Source organism: Bombina bombina, chromosome 12 (genome assembly GCF_027579735.1).
Source record: "Bombina bombina isolate aBomBom1 chromosome 12, aBomBom1.pri, whole genome shotgun sequence".
Lineage (NCBI taxonomy): Eukaryota > Metazoa > Chordata > Amphibia > Anura > Bombinatoridae > Bombina > Bombina bombina.
The window spans coordinates 121,617,574-121,641,148 of NC_069510.1; the positions used below are offsets into that span (position 1 = coordinate 121,617,574).

Genomic DNA, 23,575 nt, shown 5'->3' on the forward strand with positions numbered 1-23,575 from the left:
GTACCAATAGATATACCTCCAGCATAAGTCACTGGGTGTGGTCTTTACTACATGTATATAACCTATTAATACTGTATTATCTAGTTATTAAATAGCTGTACCAATAGACACACCTCCAGCATAAGTCACTGGGTGTGGTCTTTACTACATGTATATAACCTATTAATATTGTATTATCTAGTTATTAAATAGCTGTACCAATAGATATACCTCCAGCATAAGTCACTGGGTGTGGTCTCTACTACATGTATATAACCTATTAATACTGTATTATCTAGTTATTAAATAGCTGTACCAATAGATATACCTCCAGCATAAGTCACTGGGTGTGGTCTTTACTACATGTATATAACTAATAATACTGTATTATCTAGTTATTAAATAGCTGTACCAATAGATATACCTCCAGCATAAGTCACTGGGTGTGGTCTTTACTACATGTATATAACTAATAATACTGTATTATCTAGTTATTAAATAGCTGTACCAATAGATACACCTCCAGCATAAGTCACTGGGTGTGGTCTTTACTACATGTATATAACCTATTAATACTGTATTATCTAGTTATTAAATAGCTGTACCAATAGACACACCTCCAGCATAAGTCACTGGGTGTGGTCTTTACTACATGTATATAACCTATTAATATTGTATTATCTAGTTATTAAATAGCTGTACCAATAGATATACCTCCAGCATAAGTCACTGGGTGTGGTCTCTACTACATGTATATAACCTATTAATACTGTATTATCTATTTATTAAATAGCTGTACCAATAGATATACCTCCAGCATAAGTCACTGGGTGTGGTCTCTACTACATGTATATAACCTAATAATACTGTATTATCTAGTTATTAAATAGCTGTACCAATAGATATACCTCCAGCATAAGTCACTGGGTGTGGTCTTTACTACATGTATATAACTAATAATACTGTATTATCTAGTTATTAAATAGCTGTACCAATAGATACACCTCTAGCATAAGTCACTGGGTGTGGTCTTTACTACATGTATATAACTATTAATACTGTATTATCTAGTTATTAAATAGCTGTACCAATAGATATACCTCCAGCATAAGTCACTGGGTGTGGTCTCTACTACATGTATATAACCTATTAATACTGTATTATCTAGTTATTAAATAGCTGTACCAATAGATATACCTCCAGCATAAGTCACTGGGTGTGGTCTCTACTACATGTATATAACCTATTAATACTGTATTATCTAGTTATTAAATAGCTGTACCAATAGATATACCTCCAACATAAGTCACTGGGTGTGGTCTCTACTACATGTATATAACCTATTAATACTGTATTATCTAGTTATTAAATAGCTGTACCAATAGATATACCTCCAGCATAAGTCACTGGGTGTGGTCTCTACTACATGTATATAACTATTAATACTGTATTATCTAGTTATTAAATAGCTGTACCAATAGATATACCTCCAGCATAAGTCACTGGGTGTGGTCTCTACTACATGTATATAACCTATTAATACTGTATTATCTAGTTATTAAATAGCTGTACCAATAGATATACCTCCAGCATAAGTCACTGGGTGTGGTCTCTACTACATGTATATAACCTATTAATACTGTATTATCTAGTTATTAAATAGCTGTACCAATAGATATACCTCCAGCATAAGTCACTGGGTGTGGTCTTTACTACATGTATATAACCTTATTAATACTTTATTATCTAGACTAACATCTTATTGTTTGCACAACATTTATAATTTGCTAAAAGTGCACATTTTCTGGGTTGAGACGATAGACACCTTTGCTGGGTATTGTCACACAGATTTGTTAGGTCTCATTCATGAATAAGTATTATATAGTTGTGTGATGAATTATGCTATGTATAATTTCTCATTGTTACTGTACAGTCAGGGATAGAGTTAAAGAGACGTGAACATGCAGTAATATGTGCTATCATGTAATTATTGCTCTATTGCTTGTATAATACTGAGATATAGACCATACAAGTCTCTGCTTTTGTTATGGTGAGCATCTTTTTCACACATCCTGTCTCTCTCTGTGCAGGTGAGCTCCCCTCGGAAACCCTCAGCTTCTTATCCCTCAAATGAGTACGAGCTGCTACCCAGTGGCTGCGAAGCACACTGGGAAGTGGTTGAGCGAATCCTGTTCATATTTGCCAAGCTGAACCCAGGCATTGCCTATGTACAGGGCATGAATGAAATAGTTGGACCAATTTACTACACGTTTGCCACAAACCCCAACAGTGAGTGGAAAGGTGAGATAAAGAAGCCACTAGTGTGTATTGTGTGTCTGCTAAACCCAGAATGTAACTAAAGCTGAACAAAAAAAATTAGCTCTGTAACAATTCATAATGTACCTTCATACGGTGCCGCTGTGTAGCGCTGAGTTATATGATAAACAGTACATAATGTATCTTCATACGGTGCTGCTGTCTAGCACTGAGTTATATGATAAACAGTACATAATGTACCTTCATACGGTGCCGCTGTCTAGTGCTTAGTTATATGATAAACAGTACATAATGTACCTTCATACGGTGCCGCTGTGTAGCGCTGAGTTATATAATAAACAGTACATAATGTACCTTCATACAGTGCCGCTGTCTAGCGCTTAGTTATATGATAAACAGTACATAATGTACCTTCATACAGTGCCGCTGTCTAGCGCTTAGTTATATGATAAACAGTACATAATGTACCTTCATACGGTGCTGCTGTGTAGCGCTGAGTTATATGATAAACAGTACATAATGTACCTTCATACGGTGCTGCTGTCTAGTGCTGAGTTATATGATAAACAGTACATAATGTATCTTCATACGGTGCCGCTGTCTAGCGCTTAGTTATATGATAAACAGTACATAATGTATCTTCATACGGTGCCGCTGCCTAGCACTGAGTTATATGATAAACAGTACATAATGTACCTTCTTACGGTGCCGCTGTCTAGCACTGAGTTATATGATAAACGGTACATAATGTACCTTCATACGGTGCCGCTGTCTAGCGCTTAGTTATACGATAAACGGTACATAATGTACCTTCATACGGTGCCGCTGTCTAGTGCTGAGTTATATGATAAACGGTACATAATGTACCTTCATACGGTGCCGCTGTCTAGTGCTGAGTTATATGATAAACAGTACATAATGTATCTTCATACGGTGCCGCTGTCTAGTGCTGAGTTATATGATAAACAGTACATAATGTACCTTCATACGGTGCCGCTGTCTAGCACTGAGTTATATGATAAACAGTACATAATGTATCTTCATACGGTGCCGCTGTCTAGTGCTGAGTTATATGATAAACAGTACATAATGTACCTTCATACGGTGCCGCTGTCTAGTGCTGAGTTATATGATAAACAGTACATAATGTATCTTCATACGGTGCCACTGTCTAGCACTGAGTTATATGATAAACAGTACATAATGTACCTTCATACGGTGCCGCTGTCTAGTGCTGAGTTATATGATAAACAGTACATAATGTATCTTCATACGGTGCCACTGTCTAGCACTGAGTTATATGATAAACAGCACATAATGTACCTTCATACGGTGCCGCTGTCTAGCACTGAGTTATATGATAAACAGTACATAATGTACCTTCATACGGTACCGCTGTCTAGCACTGAGTTATATGATAAACAGTACATAATGTATCTTCATACGGTGCCGCTGTCTAGTGCTGAGTTATATGATAAACAGTACATAATGTATCTTCATACGGTGCCGCTGTCTAGTGCTGAGTTATATGATAAACAGTACATAATGTACCTTCATACGGTGCCGCTGTCTAGCACTGAGTTATATGATAAACAGTACATAATGTACCTTCATACGGTGCCGCTGTCTAGCACTGAGTTATATGATAAACAGTACATAATGTACCTTCATACGGTGCCGCTGTCTAGCACTGAGTTATATGATAAACAGTACATAATGTATCTTCATACGGTGCCGCTGTCTAGCGCTGAGTTATATGATAAACAGTACATAATGTATCTTCATACGGTGCCGCTGTCTAGTGCTGAGTTATATGATAAACAGTACATAATGTACCTTCATACGGTGCCGCTGTCTAGCAGTGAGTTATATGATAAACAGTACATAATGTATCTTCATACGGTGCCACTGTCTAGCACTGAGTTATATGATAAACAGTACATAATGTATCTTCATACGGTGCCGCTGTCTAGCACTGAGTTATATGATAAACAGTACATAATGTATCTTCATACGGTGCCGCTGTCTAGCACTGAGTTATATGATAAACAGTACATAATGCACCTTCATACGGTGCCGCTGTCTAGCACTGAGTTATATGATAAACAGTACATAATGTACCTTCATACGGTACCGCTGTCTAGTGCTGAGTTATATGATAAACAGTACATAATGTATCTTCATACGGTGCCGCTGTCTAGTACTGAGTTATATGATAAACAGTACATAATGTACCTTCATACGGTGCCGCTTTCTAGTACTGAGTTATATGATAAACAGTACATAATGTACCTTCATACGGTGCCACTGTCTAGTGCTGAGTTATATGATAAACAGTACATAATGTACCTTCATACGGTGCCGCTGTCTAGCACTGAGTTATATGATAAACAGTACATAATGTACCTTCATACAGTGCCACTGTCTAGTGCTGAGTTATATGATAAACAGTACATAATGTACCTTCATACGGTGCCGCTGTCTAGCGCTTAGTTATATGATAAACAGTACATAATGTACCTTCATACGGTGCCGCTGTCTAGCGCTTAGTTATATGATAAACAGTACATAATGTACCTTCATACAGTGCCACTGTCTAGTGCTGAGTTATATGATAAACAGTACATAATGTACCTTCATACGGTGCCGCTGTCTAGCACTGAGTTATATGATAAACAGTACATAATGTACCTTCATACAGTGCCACTGTCTAGTGCTGAGTTATATGATAAACAGTACATAATGTACCTTCATACGGTACCGCTGTGTAGTACTGAGTTATATGATAAACAGCACATAATGTATCTTCATACGGTGCCGCTGTCTAGCACTGAGTTATATGATAAACAGTACATAATGTACCTTCATACGGTGCCGCTGTGTAGTACTGAGTTATATGATAAATATTACATAATGTATCTTCATACGGTGCCGCTGTCTAGCACTGAGTTATATGATAAACAGTACATAATGTACCTTCATACGGTGCCGCTGTCTAGCACTGAGTTATATGATAAACAGTACATAATGTATCTTCATACGGTGCCACTGTCTAGCGCTGAGTTATATGATAAACAGTACATAATGTACCTTCATACGGTGCCGCTGTCTAGTACTGAGTTATATGATAAACAGTACATAATGTACCTTCATACGGTGCCGCTGTCTAGTACTGAGTTATATGATAAACAGTACATAATGTACCTTCATACGGTGCCGCTGTCTAGTACTGAGTTATATGATAAACAGTACATAATGTACCTTCATACGGTGCCGCTGTCTAGTGCTGAGTTATATGATAAACAGTACATAATGTACCTTCATACGGTGCCGCTGTCTAGCACTGAGTTATATGATAAACAGTACATAATGTATCTTCATACGGTGCCGCTGTCTAGTGCTGAGTTATATGATAAACAGTACATAATGTACCTTCATACGGTACCGCTGTCTAGTGCTGAGTTATATGATAAACAGTACATAATGTATCTTCATACGGTGCTGCTGTCTAGCACTGAGTTATATGATAAACAGTACATAATGTACCTTCATACAGTGCCACTGTCTAGTGCTGAGTTATATGATAAACAGTACATAATGTACCTTCATACAGTGCTGCTGTCTAGTACTGAGTTATATGATAAACAGTACATAATGTACCTTCATACGGTGCCGCTGTCTAGTACTGAGTTATATGATAAACAGTACATAATGTATCTTCATACGGTGCCGCTGTCTAGCACTGAGTTATATGATAAACAGTACATAATGTATCTTTATACGGTGCCGCTGTCTAGCACTGAGTTATATGATAAACAGTACATAATGTACCTTCATACGGTGCTGCTGTCTAGTACTGAGTTATATGATAAACAGTACATAATGTACCTTCATACGGTGCCGCTGTCTAGTGCTGAGTTATATGATAAACAGTACATAATGTACCTTCATACGGTGCCTCTGTCTAGTACTGAGTTATATGATAAACAGTACATAATGTATCTTCATACGGTGCCGCTGTCTAGTGCTGAGTTATATGATAAACAGTACATAATGTACCTTCATACGGTGCCGCTGTCTAGCGCTTAGTTATATGATAAACAGTACATAATGTACCTTCATACGGTGCCGCTGTCTAGTGCTGAGTTATATGATAAACAGTACATAATGTACCTTCATACGGTGCCACTGTCTAGCACTGAGTTATATGATAAACAGTACATAATGTACCTTCATACAGTGCCGCTGTCTAGCACTGAGTTATATGATTAACAGTACATAATGTACCTTCATACAGTGCCGCTGTCTAGTACTGAGTTATATGATAAACAGTACATAATGTACCTTCATACGGTGCTGCTGTCTAGTGCTGAGTTATATGATAAACAATACATAATGTACCTTCATACGGTGCCGCTGTCTAGCACTGAGTTATATGATAAACAGTACATAATGTATCTTCATACGGTGCTGCTGTCTAGTGCTGAGTTATATGATAAACAGTACATAATGTATCTTCATACGGTGCCACTGTCTAGTACTGAGTTATATGATAAACAGTACATAATGTACCTTCATACGGTGCCGCTGTCTAGTGCTGAGTTATATGATAAACAGTACATAATGTACCTTCATACGGTGCCGCTGTCTAGTGCTGAGTTATATGATAAACAGTACATAATGTACCTTCATACAGTGCCGCTGTCTAGTACTGAGTTATATGATAAACAGTACATAATGTATCTTCATACGGTGCCTCTGTCTAGCACTTAGTTATATGATAAACAGTACATAATGTATCTTCATACGGTGCCGCTGTCTAGCACTGAGTTATATGATAAACAGTACATAATGTACCTTCATACGGTGCCGCTGTCTAGCACTGAGTTATATGATAAACAGTACATAATGTACCTTCATACAGTGCCGCTGTCTAGCACTGAGTTATATGATAAACAGTACATAATGTACCTTCATACGGTGCCGCTGTCTAGTACTGAGTTATATGATAAACAGTACATAATGTATCTTCATACGGTGCCACTGTCTAGCACTGAGTTATATGATAAACAGTACATAATGTATCTTCATACGGTGCTGCTGTCTAGTGCTGAGTTATATGATAAACAGTACATAATGTATCTTCATACGGTGCTGCTGTCTAGCACTGAGTTATATGATAAACAGTACATAATGTACCTTCATACGGTGCCGCTGTCTAGCACTGAGTTATATGATAAACAGCACATAATGTACCTTCATACGGTGCCGCTGTCTAGCACTGAGTTATATGATAAACAGTACATAATGTACCTTCATACGGTACCGCTGTCTAGCACTGAGTTATATGATAAACAGTACATAATGTATCTTCATACGGTGCCGCTGTCTAGTGCTGAGTTATATGATAAACAGTACATAATGTATCTTCATACGGTGCCGCTGTCTAGTGCTGAGTTATATGATAAACAGTGCATAATGTACCTTCATACGGTGCCGCTGTCTAGCACTGAGTTATATGATAAACAGTACATAATGTACCTTCATACGGTGCCGCTGTCTAGCACTGAGTTATATGATAAACAGTACATAATGTATCTTCATACGGTGCCGCTGTCTAGCGCTGAGTTATATGATAAACAGTACATAATGTATCTTCATACGGTGCCGCTGTCTAGTGCTGAGTTATATGATAAACAGTACATAATGTACCTTCATACGGTGCCGCTGTCTAGCAGTGAGTTATATGATAAACAGTACATAATGTATCTTCATACGGTGCCACTGTCTAGCACTGAGTTATATGATAAACAGTACATAATGTATCTTCATACGGTGCTGCTGTCTAGCGCTGAGTTATATGATAAACAGTACATAATGTATCTTCATACGGTGCCGCTGTCTAGTGCTGAGTTATATGATAAACAGTACATAATGTATCTTCATACGGTGCTGCTGTCTAGCACTGAGTTATATGATAAACAGTACATAATGTACCTTCATACAGTGCCGCTGTCTAGCACTGAGTTATATGATAAACAGTACATAATGTATCTTCATACGGTGCCGCTGTCTAGCACTGAGTTATATGATAAACAGTACATAATGCACCTTCATACGGTGCCGCTGTCTAGCACTGAGTTATATGATAAACAGTACATAATGTATCTTCATACGGTGCCGCTGTCTAGCACTGAGTTATATGATAAACAGTACATAATGCACCTTCATACGGTGCCGCTGTCTAGCACTGAGTTATATGATAAACAGTACATAATGTACCTTCATACGGTACCGCTGTCTAGTGCTGAGTTATATGATAAACAGTACATAATGTATCTTCATACGGTGCCGCTGTCTAGTACTGAGTTATATGATAAACAGTACATAATGTACCTTCATACGGTGCCGCTGTCTAGTACTGAGTTATATGATAAACAGTACATAATGTACCTTCATACGGTGCCACTGTCTAGTGCTGAGTTATATGATAAACAGTACATAATGTACCTTCATACGGTGCCGCTGTCTAGCGCTGAGTTATATGATAAACAGTACATAATGTACCTTCATACGGTACCGCTGTCTAGTGCTGAGTTATATGATAAACAGTACATAATGTACCTTCATACGGTGCCGCTGTCTAGCACTGAGTTATATGATAAACAGTACATAATGTACCTTCATACAGTGCCACTGTCTAGTGCTGAGTTATATGATAAACAGTACATAATGTACCTTCATACGGTGCCGCTGTCTAGCACTGAGTTATATGATAAACAGTACATAATGTACCTTCATACAGTGCCACTGTCTAGCACTGAGTTATATGATAAACAGTACATAATGTACCTTCATACGGTACCGCTGTGTAGTACTGAGTTATATGATAAACAGCACATAATGTATCTTCATACGGTGCCGCTGTCTAGCACTGAGTTATATGATAAACAGCACATAATGTACCTTCATACGGTGCCGCTGTGTAGTACTGAGTTATATGATAAACAGCACATAATGTATCTTCATACGGTGCCGCTGTCTAGCACTGAGTTATATGATAAACAGCACATAATGTATCTTCATACGGTGCCGCTGTCTAGCACTGAGTTATATGATAAACAGTACATAATGTACCTTCATACGGTGCCGCTGTGTAGTACTGAGTTATATGATAAATATTACATAATGTATCTTCATACGGTGCCGCTGTCTAGCACTGAGTTATATGATAAACAGTACATAATGTACCTTCATACGGTGCCGCTGTCTAGCACTGAGTTATATGATAAACAGTACATAATGTATCTTCATACGGTGCCACTGTCTAGCGCTGAGTTATATGATAAACAGTACATAATGTACCTTCATACGGTGCCGCTGTCTAGCACTGAGTTATATGATAAACAGTACATAATGTATCTTCATACGGTGCCGCTGTCTAGTGCTGAGTTATATGATAAACAGTACATAATGTACCTTCATACGGTGCCGCTGTCTAGCGCTGAGTTATATGATAAACAGTACATAATGTATCTTCATACGGTGCCACTGTCTAGCACTGAGTTATATGATAAACAGTGCATAATGTACCTTCATACGGTGCCGCTGTCTAGCACTGAGTTATATGATAAACAGTACATAATGTATCTTCATACGGTGCCGCTGTCTAGTACTGAGTTATATGATAAACAGTACATAATGTACCTTCATACGGTGCCGCTGTCTAGCACTGAGTTATATGATAAACAGTACATAATGTACCTTCATACAGTGCCGCTGTCTAGCACTGAGTTATATGATTAACAGTACATAATGTACCTTCATACAGTGCCGCTGTCTAGTACTGAGTTATATGATAAACAGTACATAATGTACCTTCATACGGTGCTGCTGTCTAGTGCTGAGTTATATGATAAACAATACATAATGTACCTTCATACGGTGCCGCTGTCTAGCACTGAGTTATATGATAAACAGTACATAATGTATCTTCATACGGTGCTGCTGTCTAGCACTGAGTTATATGATAAACAGTACATAATGTACCTTCATACGGTGCCGCTGTCTAGTGCTGAGTTATATGATAAACAGTACATAATGTACCTTCATACAGTGCCGCTGTCTAGTACTGAGTTATATGATAAACAGTACATAATGTATCTTCATACGGTGCCTCTGTCTAGCACTTAGTTATATGATAAACAGTACATAATGTATCTTCATACGGTGCCGCTGTCTAGTGCTGAGTTATATGATAAACAGTACATAATGTATCTTCATACGGTGCCTCTGTCTAGCACTTAGTTATATGATAAACAGTACATAATGTATCTTCATACGGTGCCGCTGTCTAGCACTGAGTTATATGATAAACAGTACATAATGTACCTTCATACGGTGCCGCTGTCTAGCACTGAGTTATATGATAAACAGTACATAATGTACCTTCATACGGTGCCGCTGTCTAGCACTGAGTTATATGATAAACAGTACATAATGTACCTTCATACGGTGCCGCTGTCTAGTACTGAGTTATATGATAAACAGTACATAATGTATCTTCATACGGTGCCGCTGTCTAGTGCTGAGTTATATGATAAACAGTACATAATGTATCTTCATACGGTGCCACTGTCTAGCACTGAGTTATATGATAAACAGTACATAATGTACCTTCATACGGTGCCGCTGTCTAGCGCTGAGTTATATGATAAACAGTACATAATGTACCTTCATACGGTGCCGCTGTCTAGTGCTGAGTTATATGATAAACAGTACATAATGTATCTTCATACGGTGCCACTGTCTAGCGCTGAGTTATATGATAAACAGTACATAATGTACCTTCATACGGTGCCGCTGTCTAGTACTGAGTTATATGATAAACAGTACATAATGTATCTTCATACGGTGCTGCTGTCTAGTGCTGAGTTATATGATAAACAGTACATAATGTATCTTCATACGGTGCTGCTGTCTAGTGCTGAGTTATATGATAAACAGTACATAATGTACCTTCATACGGTGCCGCTGTCTAGCGCTTAGTTATATGATAAACAGTACATAATGTACCTTCATACGGTGCCGCTGTCTAGTGCTGAGTTATATGATAAACAGTACATAATGTACCTTCATACGGTGCCACTGTCTAGCACTGAGTTATATGATAAACAGTACATAATGTACCTTCATACAGTGCCGCTGTCTAGCACTGAGTTATATGATAAACAGTACATAATGTATCTTCATACGGTGCCGCTGTCTAGCGCTGAGTTATATGATAAACAGTACATAATGTACCTTCATATGGTGCCGCTGTCTAGTGCTGAGTTATATGATAAACAGTACATAATGTACCTTCATACGGTGCCGCTGTCTAGCACTGAGTTATATGATAAACAGTACATAATGTATCTTCATACGGTGCCGCTGTCTAGTGCTGAGTTATATGATAAACAGTACATAATGTATCTTCATACGGTGCCGCTGTCTAGTGCTGAGTTATATGATAAACAGTACATAATGTACCTTCATACGGTGCCGCTGTCTAGCACTGAGTTATATGATAAACAGTACATAATGTATCTTCATACGGTGCCGCTGTCTAGTGCTGAGTTATATGATAAACAGTACATAATGTACCTTCATACGGTGCCGCTGTCTAGCACTGAGTTATATGATAAACAGTACATAATGTATCTTCATACGGTGCCGCTGTCTAGTGCTGAGTTATATGATAAACAGTACATAATGTACCTTCATACGGTGCCGCTGTCTAGTACTGAGTTATATGATAAACAGTACATAATGTATCTTCATACGGTGCCGTTGTCTAGTACTGAGTTATATGATTAACAGTACATAATGTACCTTCATACGGTGCCGCTGTCTAGCACTGAGTTATATGATAAACAGTACATAATGTATCTTCATACGGTGCCGCTGTCTAGTGCTGAGTTATATGATAAACAGTACATAATGTATCTTCATACGGTGCTGCTGTCTAGTGCTGAGTTATATGATAAACAGTACATAATGTACCTTCATACGGTGCTGCTGTGTAGCGCTGAGTTATATGATAAACAGTACATAATGTACCTTCATACGGTGCTGCTGTCTAGTGCTGAGTTATATGATAAACAGTACATAATGTACCTTCATACGGTGCCACTGTCTAGCACTGAGTTATATGATAAACAGTACATAATGTATCTTTATACGGTGCTGCTGTCTAGTGCTGAGTTATATGATAAACAGTACATAATGTACCTTCATACGGTGGCGCTGTCTAGCACTGAGTTATATGATAAACAGTACATAATGTATCTTTATACGGTGCTGCTGTCTAGTGCTGAGTTATATGATAAACAGTACATAATGTACCTTCATACGGTGGCGCTGTCTAGCACTGAGTTATATGATAAACAGTACATAATGTACCTTCATACGGTGCCGCTGTCTAGCACTGAGTTATATGATAAACAGTACATAATGTATCTTCATACGGTGCCGCTGTCTAGCGCTGAGTTATATGATAAACAGTACATAATGTATCTTCATACGGTGCCGCTGTCTAGTGCTGAGTTATATGATAAACAGTACATAATGTATCTTCATACGGTGCTGCTGTCTAGCACTGAGTTATATGATAAACAGTACATAATGTACCTTCATACGGTGCCGCTGTCTAGCGCTTAGTTATATGATAAACAGTACATAATGTACCTTCATACGGTGCCTCTGTCTAGTACTGAGTTATATGATAAACAGTACATAATGTACCTTCATACGGTGCCGCTGTCTAGTGCTGAGTTATATGATAAACAGTACATAATGTATCTTCATACGGTGCTGCTGTCTAGTGCTGAGTTATATGATAAACAGTACATAATGTACCTTCATACGGTGCCTCTGTCTAGTACTGAGTTATATGATAAACAGTACATAATGTACCTTCATACGGTGCCGCTGTCTAGCGCTTAGTTATATGATAAACAGTACATAATGTACCTTCATACGGTGCCGCTGTCTAGTGCTGAGTTATATGATAAACAGTACATAATGTACCTTCATACGGTGCCGCTCTCTAGCACTGAGTTATATGATAAACAGTACATAATGTACCTTCTTACGGTGCCGCTGTCTAGTACTGAGTTATATGATAAACAGTACATAATGTACCTTCTTACGGTGCCGCTGTCTAGTACTGAGTTATATGATAAACAGTACATAATGTACCTTCTTACGGTGCCGCTGTCTAGTACTGAGTTATATGATAAACAGTACATAATGTACCTTCATACGGTGCCGCTGTCTAGCACTGAGTTATATGATAAACAGTACATAATGTACCTTCATACGGTGCCGCTGTCTAGTACTGAGTTATATGATAAACAGTACATAATGTATCTTCATACGGTGCCGCTGTCTAGCACTGAGTTATATGATAAACAGTACATAATGTACCTTCATACGGTGCTGCTGTCTAGCACTGAGTTATATGATAAACAGTACATAATGTACCTTCATACGGTGCCGCTGTCTAGTGCTGAGTTATATGATAAACAGTACATAATGTATCTTCATACGGTGCCGCTGTCTAGCACTGAGTTATATGATAAACAGTACATAATGTACCTTCATACGGTGCCGCTGTCTAGTACTGAGTTATATGATAAACAGTACATAATGTATCTTCATACGGTGCCGCTGTCTAGTACTGAGTTATATGATAAACAGTACATAATGTACCTTCATACAGTGCCGCTGTCTAGTACTGAGTTATATGATAAACAGTACATAATGTACCTTCATACGGTGCTGCTTTCTAGCACTGAGTTATATGATAAACAGTACATAATGTACCTTCATACGGTGCCGCTGTCTAGCACTGAGTTATATGATAAACAGTACATAATGTACCTTCATACGGTGCCGCTGTCTAGCGCTTAGTTATATGATAAACAGTACATAATGTATCTTCATACGGTGCCGCTGTCTAGTGCTGAGTTATATGATAAACGGTACATTATGTACCTTCATACGGTGCCGCTGTCTAGCACTGAGTTATATGATAAACAGTACATAATGTATCTTCATACGGTGCTGCTGTCTAGCACTGAGTTATATGATAAACAGTACATAATGTACCTTCATACGGTGCCGCTGTCTAGCACTGAGTTATATGATAAACAGTACATAATGTATCTTCATACGGTGCCGCTGTCTAGCACTGAGTTATATGATAAACAGTACATAATGTATCTTCATACGGTGCTGCTGTCTAGCGCTGAGTTATATGATAAACAGTACATAATGTATCTTCATACGGTGCCGCTGTCTAGTGCTGAGTTATATGATAAACAGTACATAATGTATCTTCATACGGTGCTGCTGTCTAGCACTGAGTTATATGATAAACAGTACATAATGTACCTTCATACGGTGCCGCTGTCTAGCGCTTAGTTATATGATAAACAGTACATAATGTACCTTCATACGGTGCCGCTGTCTAGTGCTGAGTTATATGATAAACAGTACATAATGTACCTTCATACGGTGCCGCTGTCTAGTGCTGAGTTATATGATAAACAGTACATAATGTACCTTCATACGGTGCCGCTCTCTAGCACTGAGTTATATGATAAACAGTACATAATGTACCTTCTTACGGTGCCGCTGTCTAGTACTGAGTTATATGATAAACAGTACATAATGTACCTTCTTACGGTGCCGCTGTCTAGTACTGAGTTAATGTACCTTCTTACGGTGCCGCTGTCTAGTACTGAGTTATATGATAAACAGTACATAATGTACCTTCATACGGTGCCGCTGTCTAGCACTGAGTTATATGATAAACAGTACATAATGTACCTTCATACGGTGCCGCTGTCTAGTACTGAGTTATATGATAAACAGTACATAATGTATCTTCATACGGTGCCGCTGTCTAGCGCTTAGTTATATGATAAACAGTACATAATGTACCTTCATACGGTGCTGCTGTCTAGCACTGAGTTATATGATAAACAGTACATAATGTACCTTCATACGGTGCCGCTGTCTAGTGCTGAGTTATATGATAAACAGTACATAATGTATCTTCATACGGTGCCGCTGTCTAGCGCTTAGTTATATGATAAACAGTACATAATGTACCTTCATACGGTGCTGCTGTCTAGCACTGAGTTATATGATAAACAGTACATAATGTACCTTCATACGGTGCCGCTGTCTAGTGCTGAGTTATATGATAAACAGTACATAATGTATCTTCATACGGTGCCGCTGTCTAGCACTGAGTTATATGATAAACAGTACATAATGTACCTTCATACGGTGCCGCTGTCTAGTACTGAGTTATATGATAAACAGTACATAATGTATCTTCATACGGTGCCGCTGTCTAGTACTGAGTTATATGATAAACAGTACATAATGTACCTTCATACGGTGCCACTGTCTAGCACTGAGTTATATGATAAACAGTACATAATGTACCTTCATACGGTGCTGCTTTCTAGCACTGAGTTATATGATAAACAGTACATAATGTACCTTCATACGGTGCCGCTGTCTAGTGCTGAGTTATATGATAAACAGTACATAATGTATCTTCATACGGTGCCACTGTCTAGCGCTTAGTTATATGATAAACAGTACATAATGTATCTTCATACGGTGCCGCTGTCTAGCACTGAGTTATATGATAAACAGTACATAATGTACCTTCATACGGTGCCGCTGTCTAGTACTGAGTTATATGATAAACAGTACATAATGTATCTTCATACGGTGCCGCTGTCTAGCAGAGAGTTATGATAAACAGTACATAATGTACCTTCATACGGTGCCGCTGTCTAGCACTGAGTTATATGATAAACAGTACATAATGTACCTTCATACGGTGCCGCTGTCTTGCACTGAGTTATATGATAAACAGTACATAATGTACCTTCATACGGTGCCGCTGTCTAGTGCTGAGTTATATGATAAACAGTACATAATGTATCTTCATACGGTGCCGCTGTCTAGTGCTGAGTTATATGATAAACAGTACATAATGTACCTTCATACGGTGCCGCTGTCTAGCGCTTAGTTATATGATAAACAGTACATAATGTACCTTCATACGGTGCCGCTGTCTAGCACTGAGTTATATGATAAACAGTACATAATGTACCTTCATACGGTGCCGCTGTCTAGCGCTGAGTTATATGATAAACAGTACATAATGTACCTTCATACGGTGCCGCTGTCTAGTGCTGAGTTATATGATAAACAGTACATAATGTACCTTCATACGGTGCCGCTGTCTAGCGCTGAGTTATATGATAAACAGTACATAATGTATCTTCATACGGTGCCGCTGTCTAGTGCTGAGTTATATGATAAACAGTACATAATGTACCTTCATACGGTGCCGCTGTCTAGTGCTGAGTTATATGATAAACAGTACATAATGTATCTTCATACGGTGCCGCTGTCTAGCACTGAGTTATATGATAAACAGTACATAATGTACCTTCATACGGTGCCGCTGTCTAGCACTGAGTTATATGATAAACAGTACATAATGTACCTTCATACGGTGCCGCTGTCTAGCACTGAGTTATATGATAAACAGTACATAATGTATCTTCATACGGTGCCGCTGTGTAGTGCTGAGTTATATGATAAACAGTACATAATGTACCTTCATACGGTGCCGCTGTCTAGTGCTGAGTTATATCATAAACAGTACATAAAGTACCTTCATACGGTGCCGCTGTCTAGCGCTGAGTTATATGATAAACAGCACATAATGTATCTTCATACTGTGCCGCTGTCTAGTGCTGAGTTATATGATAAACAGTACATAATGTATCTTCATACGGTGCCGCTGTCTAGCACTGAGTTATATGATAAACAGTACATAATGTACCTTCATACGGTGCCGCTGTCTAGCACTGAGTTATATGATAAACAGTACATAATGTACCTTCATACGGTGCCGCTGTCTAGCACTGAGTTATATGATAAACAGTACATAATGTACCTTCATACGGTGCCGCTGTCTAGCACTGAGTTATATGATAAACAGTACATAATGTATCTTCATACGGTGCCGCTGTGTAGTGCTGAGTTATATGATAAACAGTACATAATGTATCTTCATACGGTGCCGTTGTCTAGTACTGAGTTATATGATAAACAGTACATAATGTACCTTCATACGGTGCCGCTGTCTAGCGCTGAGTTATATGATAAACAGTACATAATGTATCTTCATACGGTGCCGCTGTCTAGCGCTGAGTTATATGATAAACAGTACATAATGTACCTTCATACGGTGCCTCTGTCTAGCACTGAGTTATATGATAAACAGTACATAATGTACCTTCATACGGTGCCGCTGTCTAGCGCTGAGTTATATGATAAACAGTACATAATGTACCTTCATACGGTGCCGCTGTCTAGCACTGAGTTATATGATAAACAGTACATAATGTACCTTCATACGGTGCCGCTGTCTAGTGCTGAGTTATATGATAAACAGTACATAATGTACCTTCATACGGTGCCGCTGTCTAGTGCTGAGTTATATGATAAACAGTACATAATGTACCTTCATACGGTGCCGCTGTCTAGCACTGAGTTATATGATAAACAGTACATAATGTACCTTCATACGGTGCCGCTGTCTAGTACTGAGTTATATGATAAACAGTACATAATGTACCTTCATACGGTGCCGCTGTCTAGCACTGAGTTATATGATAAACAGTACATAATGTATCTTCATACGGTGCCGCTGTCTAGCACTGAGTTATATGATAAACAGTACATAATGTACCTTCATACGGTGCCGCTGTCTAGTACTGAGTTATATGATAAACAGTACATAATGTACCTTCTTACGGTGCCGCTGTCTAGTACTGAGTTATATGATAAACAGTACATAATGTACCTTCTTACGGTGCCGCTGTCTAGTACTGAGTTATATGATAAACAGTACATAATGTACCTTCTTACGGTGCCGCTGTCTAGTACTGAGTTATATGATAAACAGTACATAATGTACCTTCATACGGTGCCGCTGTCTAGCACTGAGTTATATGATAAACAGTACATAATGTACCTTCATACGGTGCCGCTGTCTAGTACTGAGTTATATGATAAACAGTACATAATGTATCTTCATACGGTGCCGCTGTCTAGCACTGAGTTATATGATAAACAGTACATAATGTATCTTCATACGGTGCCGCTGTCTAGCGCTTAGTTATATGATAAACAGTACATAATGTACCTTCATACGGTGCTGCTGTCTAGCACTGAGTTATATGATAAACAGTACATAATGTACCTTCATACGGTGCCGCTGTCTAGTGCTGAGTTATATGATAAACAGTACATAATGTATCTTCATACGGTGCCGCTGTCTAGCACTGAGTTATATGATAAACAGTACATAATGTACCTTCATACGGTGCCGCTGTCTAGTACTGAGTTATATGATAAACAGTACATAATGTATCTTCATACGGTGCCGCTGTCTAGTACTGAGTTATATGATAAACAGTACATAATGTACCTTCATACGGTGCCACTGTCTAGCACTGAGTTATATGATAAACAGTACATAATGTACCTTCATACGGTGCTGCTTTCTAGCACTGAGTTATATGATAAACAGTACATAATGTACCTTCATACGGTGCCGCTGTCTAGTGCTGAGTTATATGATAAACAGTACATAATGTATCTTCATACGGTGCCACTGTCTAGCGCTTAGTTATATGATAAACAGTACATAATGTATCTTCATACGGTGCCGCTGTCTAGCACTGAGTTATATGATAAACAGTACATAATGTACCTTCATACGGTGCCGCTGTCTAGTACTGAGTTATATGATAAACAGTACATAATGTATCTTCATACGGTGCCGCTGTCTAGCAGAGAGTTATGATAAACAGTACATAATGTACCTTCATACGGTGCCGCTGTCTAGCACTGAGTTATATGATAAACAGTACATAATGTACCTTCATACGGTGCCGCTGTCTAGCACTGAGTTATATGATAAACAGTACATAATGTACCTTCATACGGTGCCGCTGTCTAGTGCTGAGTTATATGATAAACAGTACATAATGTATCTTCATACGGTGCCGCTGTCTAGTGCTGAGTTATATGATAAACAGTACATAATGTACCTTCATACGGTGCCGCTGTCTAGCGCTTAGTTATATGATAAACAGTACATAATGTACCTTCATACGGTGCCGCTGTCTAGCACTGAGTTATATGATAAACAGTACATAATGTACCTTCATACGGTGCCGCTGTCTAGCGCTGAGTTATATGATAAACAGTACATAATGTACCTTCATACGGTGCCGCTGTCTAGTGCTGAGTTATATGATAAACAGTACATAATGTACCTTCATACGGTGCCGCTGTCTAGCGCTGAGTTATATGATAAACAGTACATAATGTATCTTCATACGGTGCCGCTGTCTAGTGCTGAGTTATATGATAAACAGTACATAATGTACCTTCATACGGTGCCGCTGTCTAGTGCTGAGTTATATGATAAACAGTACATAATGTATCTTCATACGGTGCCGCTGTCTAGCACTGAGTTATATGATAAACAGTACATAATGTACCTTCATACGGTGCCGCTGTCTAGCACTGAGTTATATGATAAACAGTACATAATGTACCTTCATACGGTGCCGCTGTCTAGCACTGAGTTATATGATAAACAGTACATAATGTATCTTCATACGGTGCCGCTGTGTAGTGCTGAGTTATATGATAAACAGTACATAATGTACCTTCATACGGTGCCGCTGTCTAGTGCTGAGTTATATCATAAACAGTACATAAAGTACCTTCATACGGTGCCGCTGTCTAGCGCTGAGTTATATGATAAACAGCACATAATGTATCTTCATACTGTGCCGCTGTCTAGTGCTGAGTTATATGATAAACAGTACATAATGTATCTTCATACGGTGCCGCTGTCTAGCACTGAGTTATATGATAAACAGTACATAATGTACCTTCATACGGTGCCGCTGTCTAGCACTGAGTTATATGATAAACAGTACATAATGTACCTTCATACGGTGCCGCTGTCTAGCACTGAGTTATATGATAAACAGTACATAATGTACCTTCATACGGTGCCGCTGTCTAGCACTGAGTTATATGATAAACAGTACATAATGTATCTTCATACGGTGCCGCTGTGTAGTGCTGAGTTATATGATAAACAGTACATAATGTATCTTCATACGGTGCCGTTGTCTAGTACTGAGTTATATGATAAACAGTACATAATGTACCTTCATACGGTGCCGCTGTCTAGCGCTGAGTTATATGATAAACAGTACATAATGTATCTTCATACGGTGCCGCTGTCTAGCGCTGAGTTATATGATAAACAGTACATAATGTACCTTCATACGGTGCCTCTGTCTAGCACTGAGTTATATGATAAACAGTACATAATGTACCTTCATACGGTGCCGCTGTCTAGTGCTGAGTTATATGATAAACAGTACATAATGTACCTTCATACGGTGCCGCTGTCTAGCACTGAGTTATATGATAAACAGTACATAATGTACCTTCATACGGTGCCGCTGTCTAGTGCTGAGTTATATGATAAACAGTACATAATGTACCTTCATACGGTGCCGCTGTCTAGTGCTGAGTTATATGATAAACAGTACATAATGTACCTTCATACGGTGCCGCTGTCTAGCACTGAGTTATATGATAAACAGTACATAATGTACCTTCATACGGTGCCGCTGTCTAGTACTGAGTTATATGATAAACAGTACATAATGTACCTTCATACGGTGCCGCTGTCTAGCACTGAGTTATATGATAAACAGTACATAATGTATCTTCATACGGTGCCGCTGTCTAGCACTGAGTTATATGATAAACAGTACATAATGTACCTTCATACGGTGCCGCTGTCTAGTACTGAGTTATATGATAAACAGTACATAATGTACCTTCATACGGTGCCGCTGTCTAGTGCTGAGTTATATGATAAACAGTACATAATGTACCTTCATACGGTGCCGCTGTCTAGCACTGAGTTATATGATAAACAGTACATAATGTACCTTCATACGGTGCCGCTGTCTAGTACTGAGTTATATGATAAACAGTACATAATGTATCTTCATACAGTGCCGCTGTCTAGTGCTGAGTTATATGATAAACAGTACATAATGTACCTTCATACGGTGCCGCTGTCTAGCACTGAGTTATATGATAAACAGTACATAATGTACCTTCATACGGTGCCGCTGTCTAGTGCTGAGTTATATGATAAACAGTACATAATGTACCTTCATACGGTACCGCTGTCTAGTGCTGAGTTATATGATTAACAGTACATAATGTACCTTCATACGGTGCCGCTGTCTAGCACTGAGTTATATGATAAACAATACATAATGTACCTTCATACGGTGCCGCTGTCTAGTGCTGAGTTATATGATAAACAGTACATAATGTACCTTCATACGGTACCACTGTCTAGTGCTGAGTTATATGATAAACAGTACATAATGTATCTTCATACGGTGCCACTGTCTAGCGCTTAGTTATATGATAAACAGTACATAATGTATCTTCATACGGTGCCGCTGTCTAGTGCTGAGTTATATGATAAACAGTGCATAATGTACCTTCATACGGTACCACTGTCTAGTGCTGAGTTATATGATAAACAGTGCATAATGTACCTTCATACGGTGCCGCTGTCTAGCACTGAGTTATATGATAAACAGTACATTATGTACCTTCATACGGTGCCGCTGTCTAGCACTGAGTTTTATGATAAACAGTACATAATGTACCTTCATACGGTGCCGCTGTCTAGCACTGAGTTATATGATAAACAGTACATAATGTACCTTCATACGGTGCCGCTGTCTAGCGCTTAGTTATATGATAAACAGTACATAATGTATCTTCATACGGTGCCGCTGTCTAGCACTGAGTTATATGATAAACAGTACATAATGTACCTTCATACGGTGCCGCTGTCTAGCACTGAGTTATATGATAAACAGTACATAATGTACCTTCATACGGTGCCGCTGTCTAGCGCTTAGTTATATGATAAACAGTACATAATGTACCTGCATACGGTGCCACTGTCTAGCATTTAGCGTTGTATGGTGAGACTGATGATTTGGGCATTTCAGTTTTGCATGTACTATGGACTTTATTATGTGTTTTTTAGGTTGCCAGTTTAATGTTCCTTGACTATAATTACTATTATTAAACAGTCAGAACAAATTTTTGGTAAGTTAAACCACATATATGTTTAAAAATGGAAGCGTTTACCAAACCCATTAAAATGTAATTGTTTCTTTTATATATAAATTGTTAGTTAACGTTACTCTTACCTTATGGAGGGCACAGTAATATACTGTAGCTTATCTTAGATACCAACCCACAACACAAGTAACTTTAATAATAGTCTAATTTTCACTTGTGCTGCTGATGTGTCTGGGAAAGTGCATTGAACACTTCCTAATCATAATATGCTTCATGTGATGAATACACCTATGATTAAATTACTAAGCCTACCATATTGTTTCTCATCTCAGTCGCCGAGATTCTGTTCTGCTATCCCATGTGACGTTACAGAGACTGATATCTGTTACAGTAAACAGTTTAGTGCTGTGTGTTTCTCTCGGTGAGTTGTATGTTTTTTCGTCTTGCAGAACATGCTGAGGCAGACACGTTCTTCTGCTTTACTAACCTGATGGCCGAGATCCGAGATAATTTCATCAAGAGCCTTGATGACTCTCAGTGCGGCATAACCTCCAAGATGGAGCGAGTTTATTCCACCCTAAAGGAGGAGGACATGGAGCTTTACCTGAAGCTGGTGAGAATAACTGATTAGTTATAGAGGGGTAACATTCACAAGGCCCTAGCAGGAAATCCAAGGCAACAAGGTCTCCTTGATCAGTACACCCAAGGCCTGTCCTGTATAACTCATTAGTTACACTTTACACAGTTTATTCTTTGTTTTATAATCTGCGTTGTCTCATAAATAGCAAGTGTCGGTTGTCACTTTACAAATGAGACTGCATTATCCGGTACTATGGGCTATGCACTGCATGACACAGATCTACATTATTTGATACGATGGGCTATGTACCGCATGACGCAGATCTACATTATGTGATACAATGGGCTATGTACCGCATGACACAGATCTACCTTATGTGATACGATGGGCTATGTACCGCATGACACAGATCTACGTTATGTGATACGA

General features: G+C 38.6%; 1 protein-coding gene across 1 annotated transcript in view; it reads left to right on the plus strand.

Moving 5' to 3' along the window:
- The window catches only part of TBC1D13 (TBC1 domain family member 13), a 100,051-nt gene that overhangs the window by 36,951 nt on the left and 39,525 nt on the right, over positions 1-23,575 (plus strand). Inside the window, exons 8-9 of the mRNA XM_053695989.1 lie at positions 2,070-2,280; positions 23,016-23,179. Of these exons, the coding sequence (XP_053551964.1) occupies positions 2,070-2,280; positions 23,016-23,179 (375 nt within the window). The remainder of the gene's footprint in view (positions 1-2,069; positions 2,281-23,015; positions 23,180-23,575) is intronic.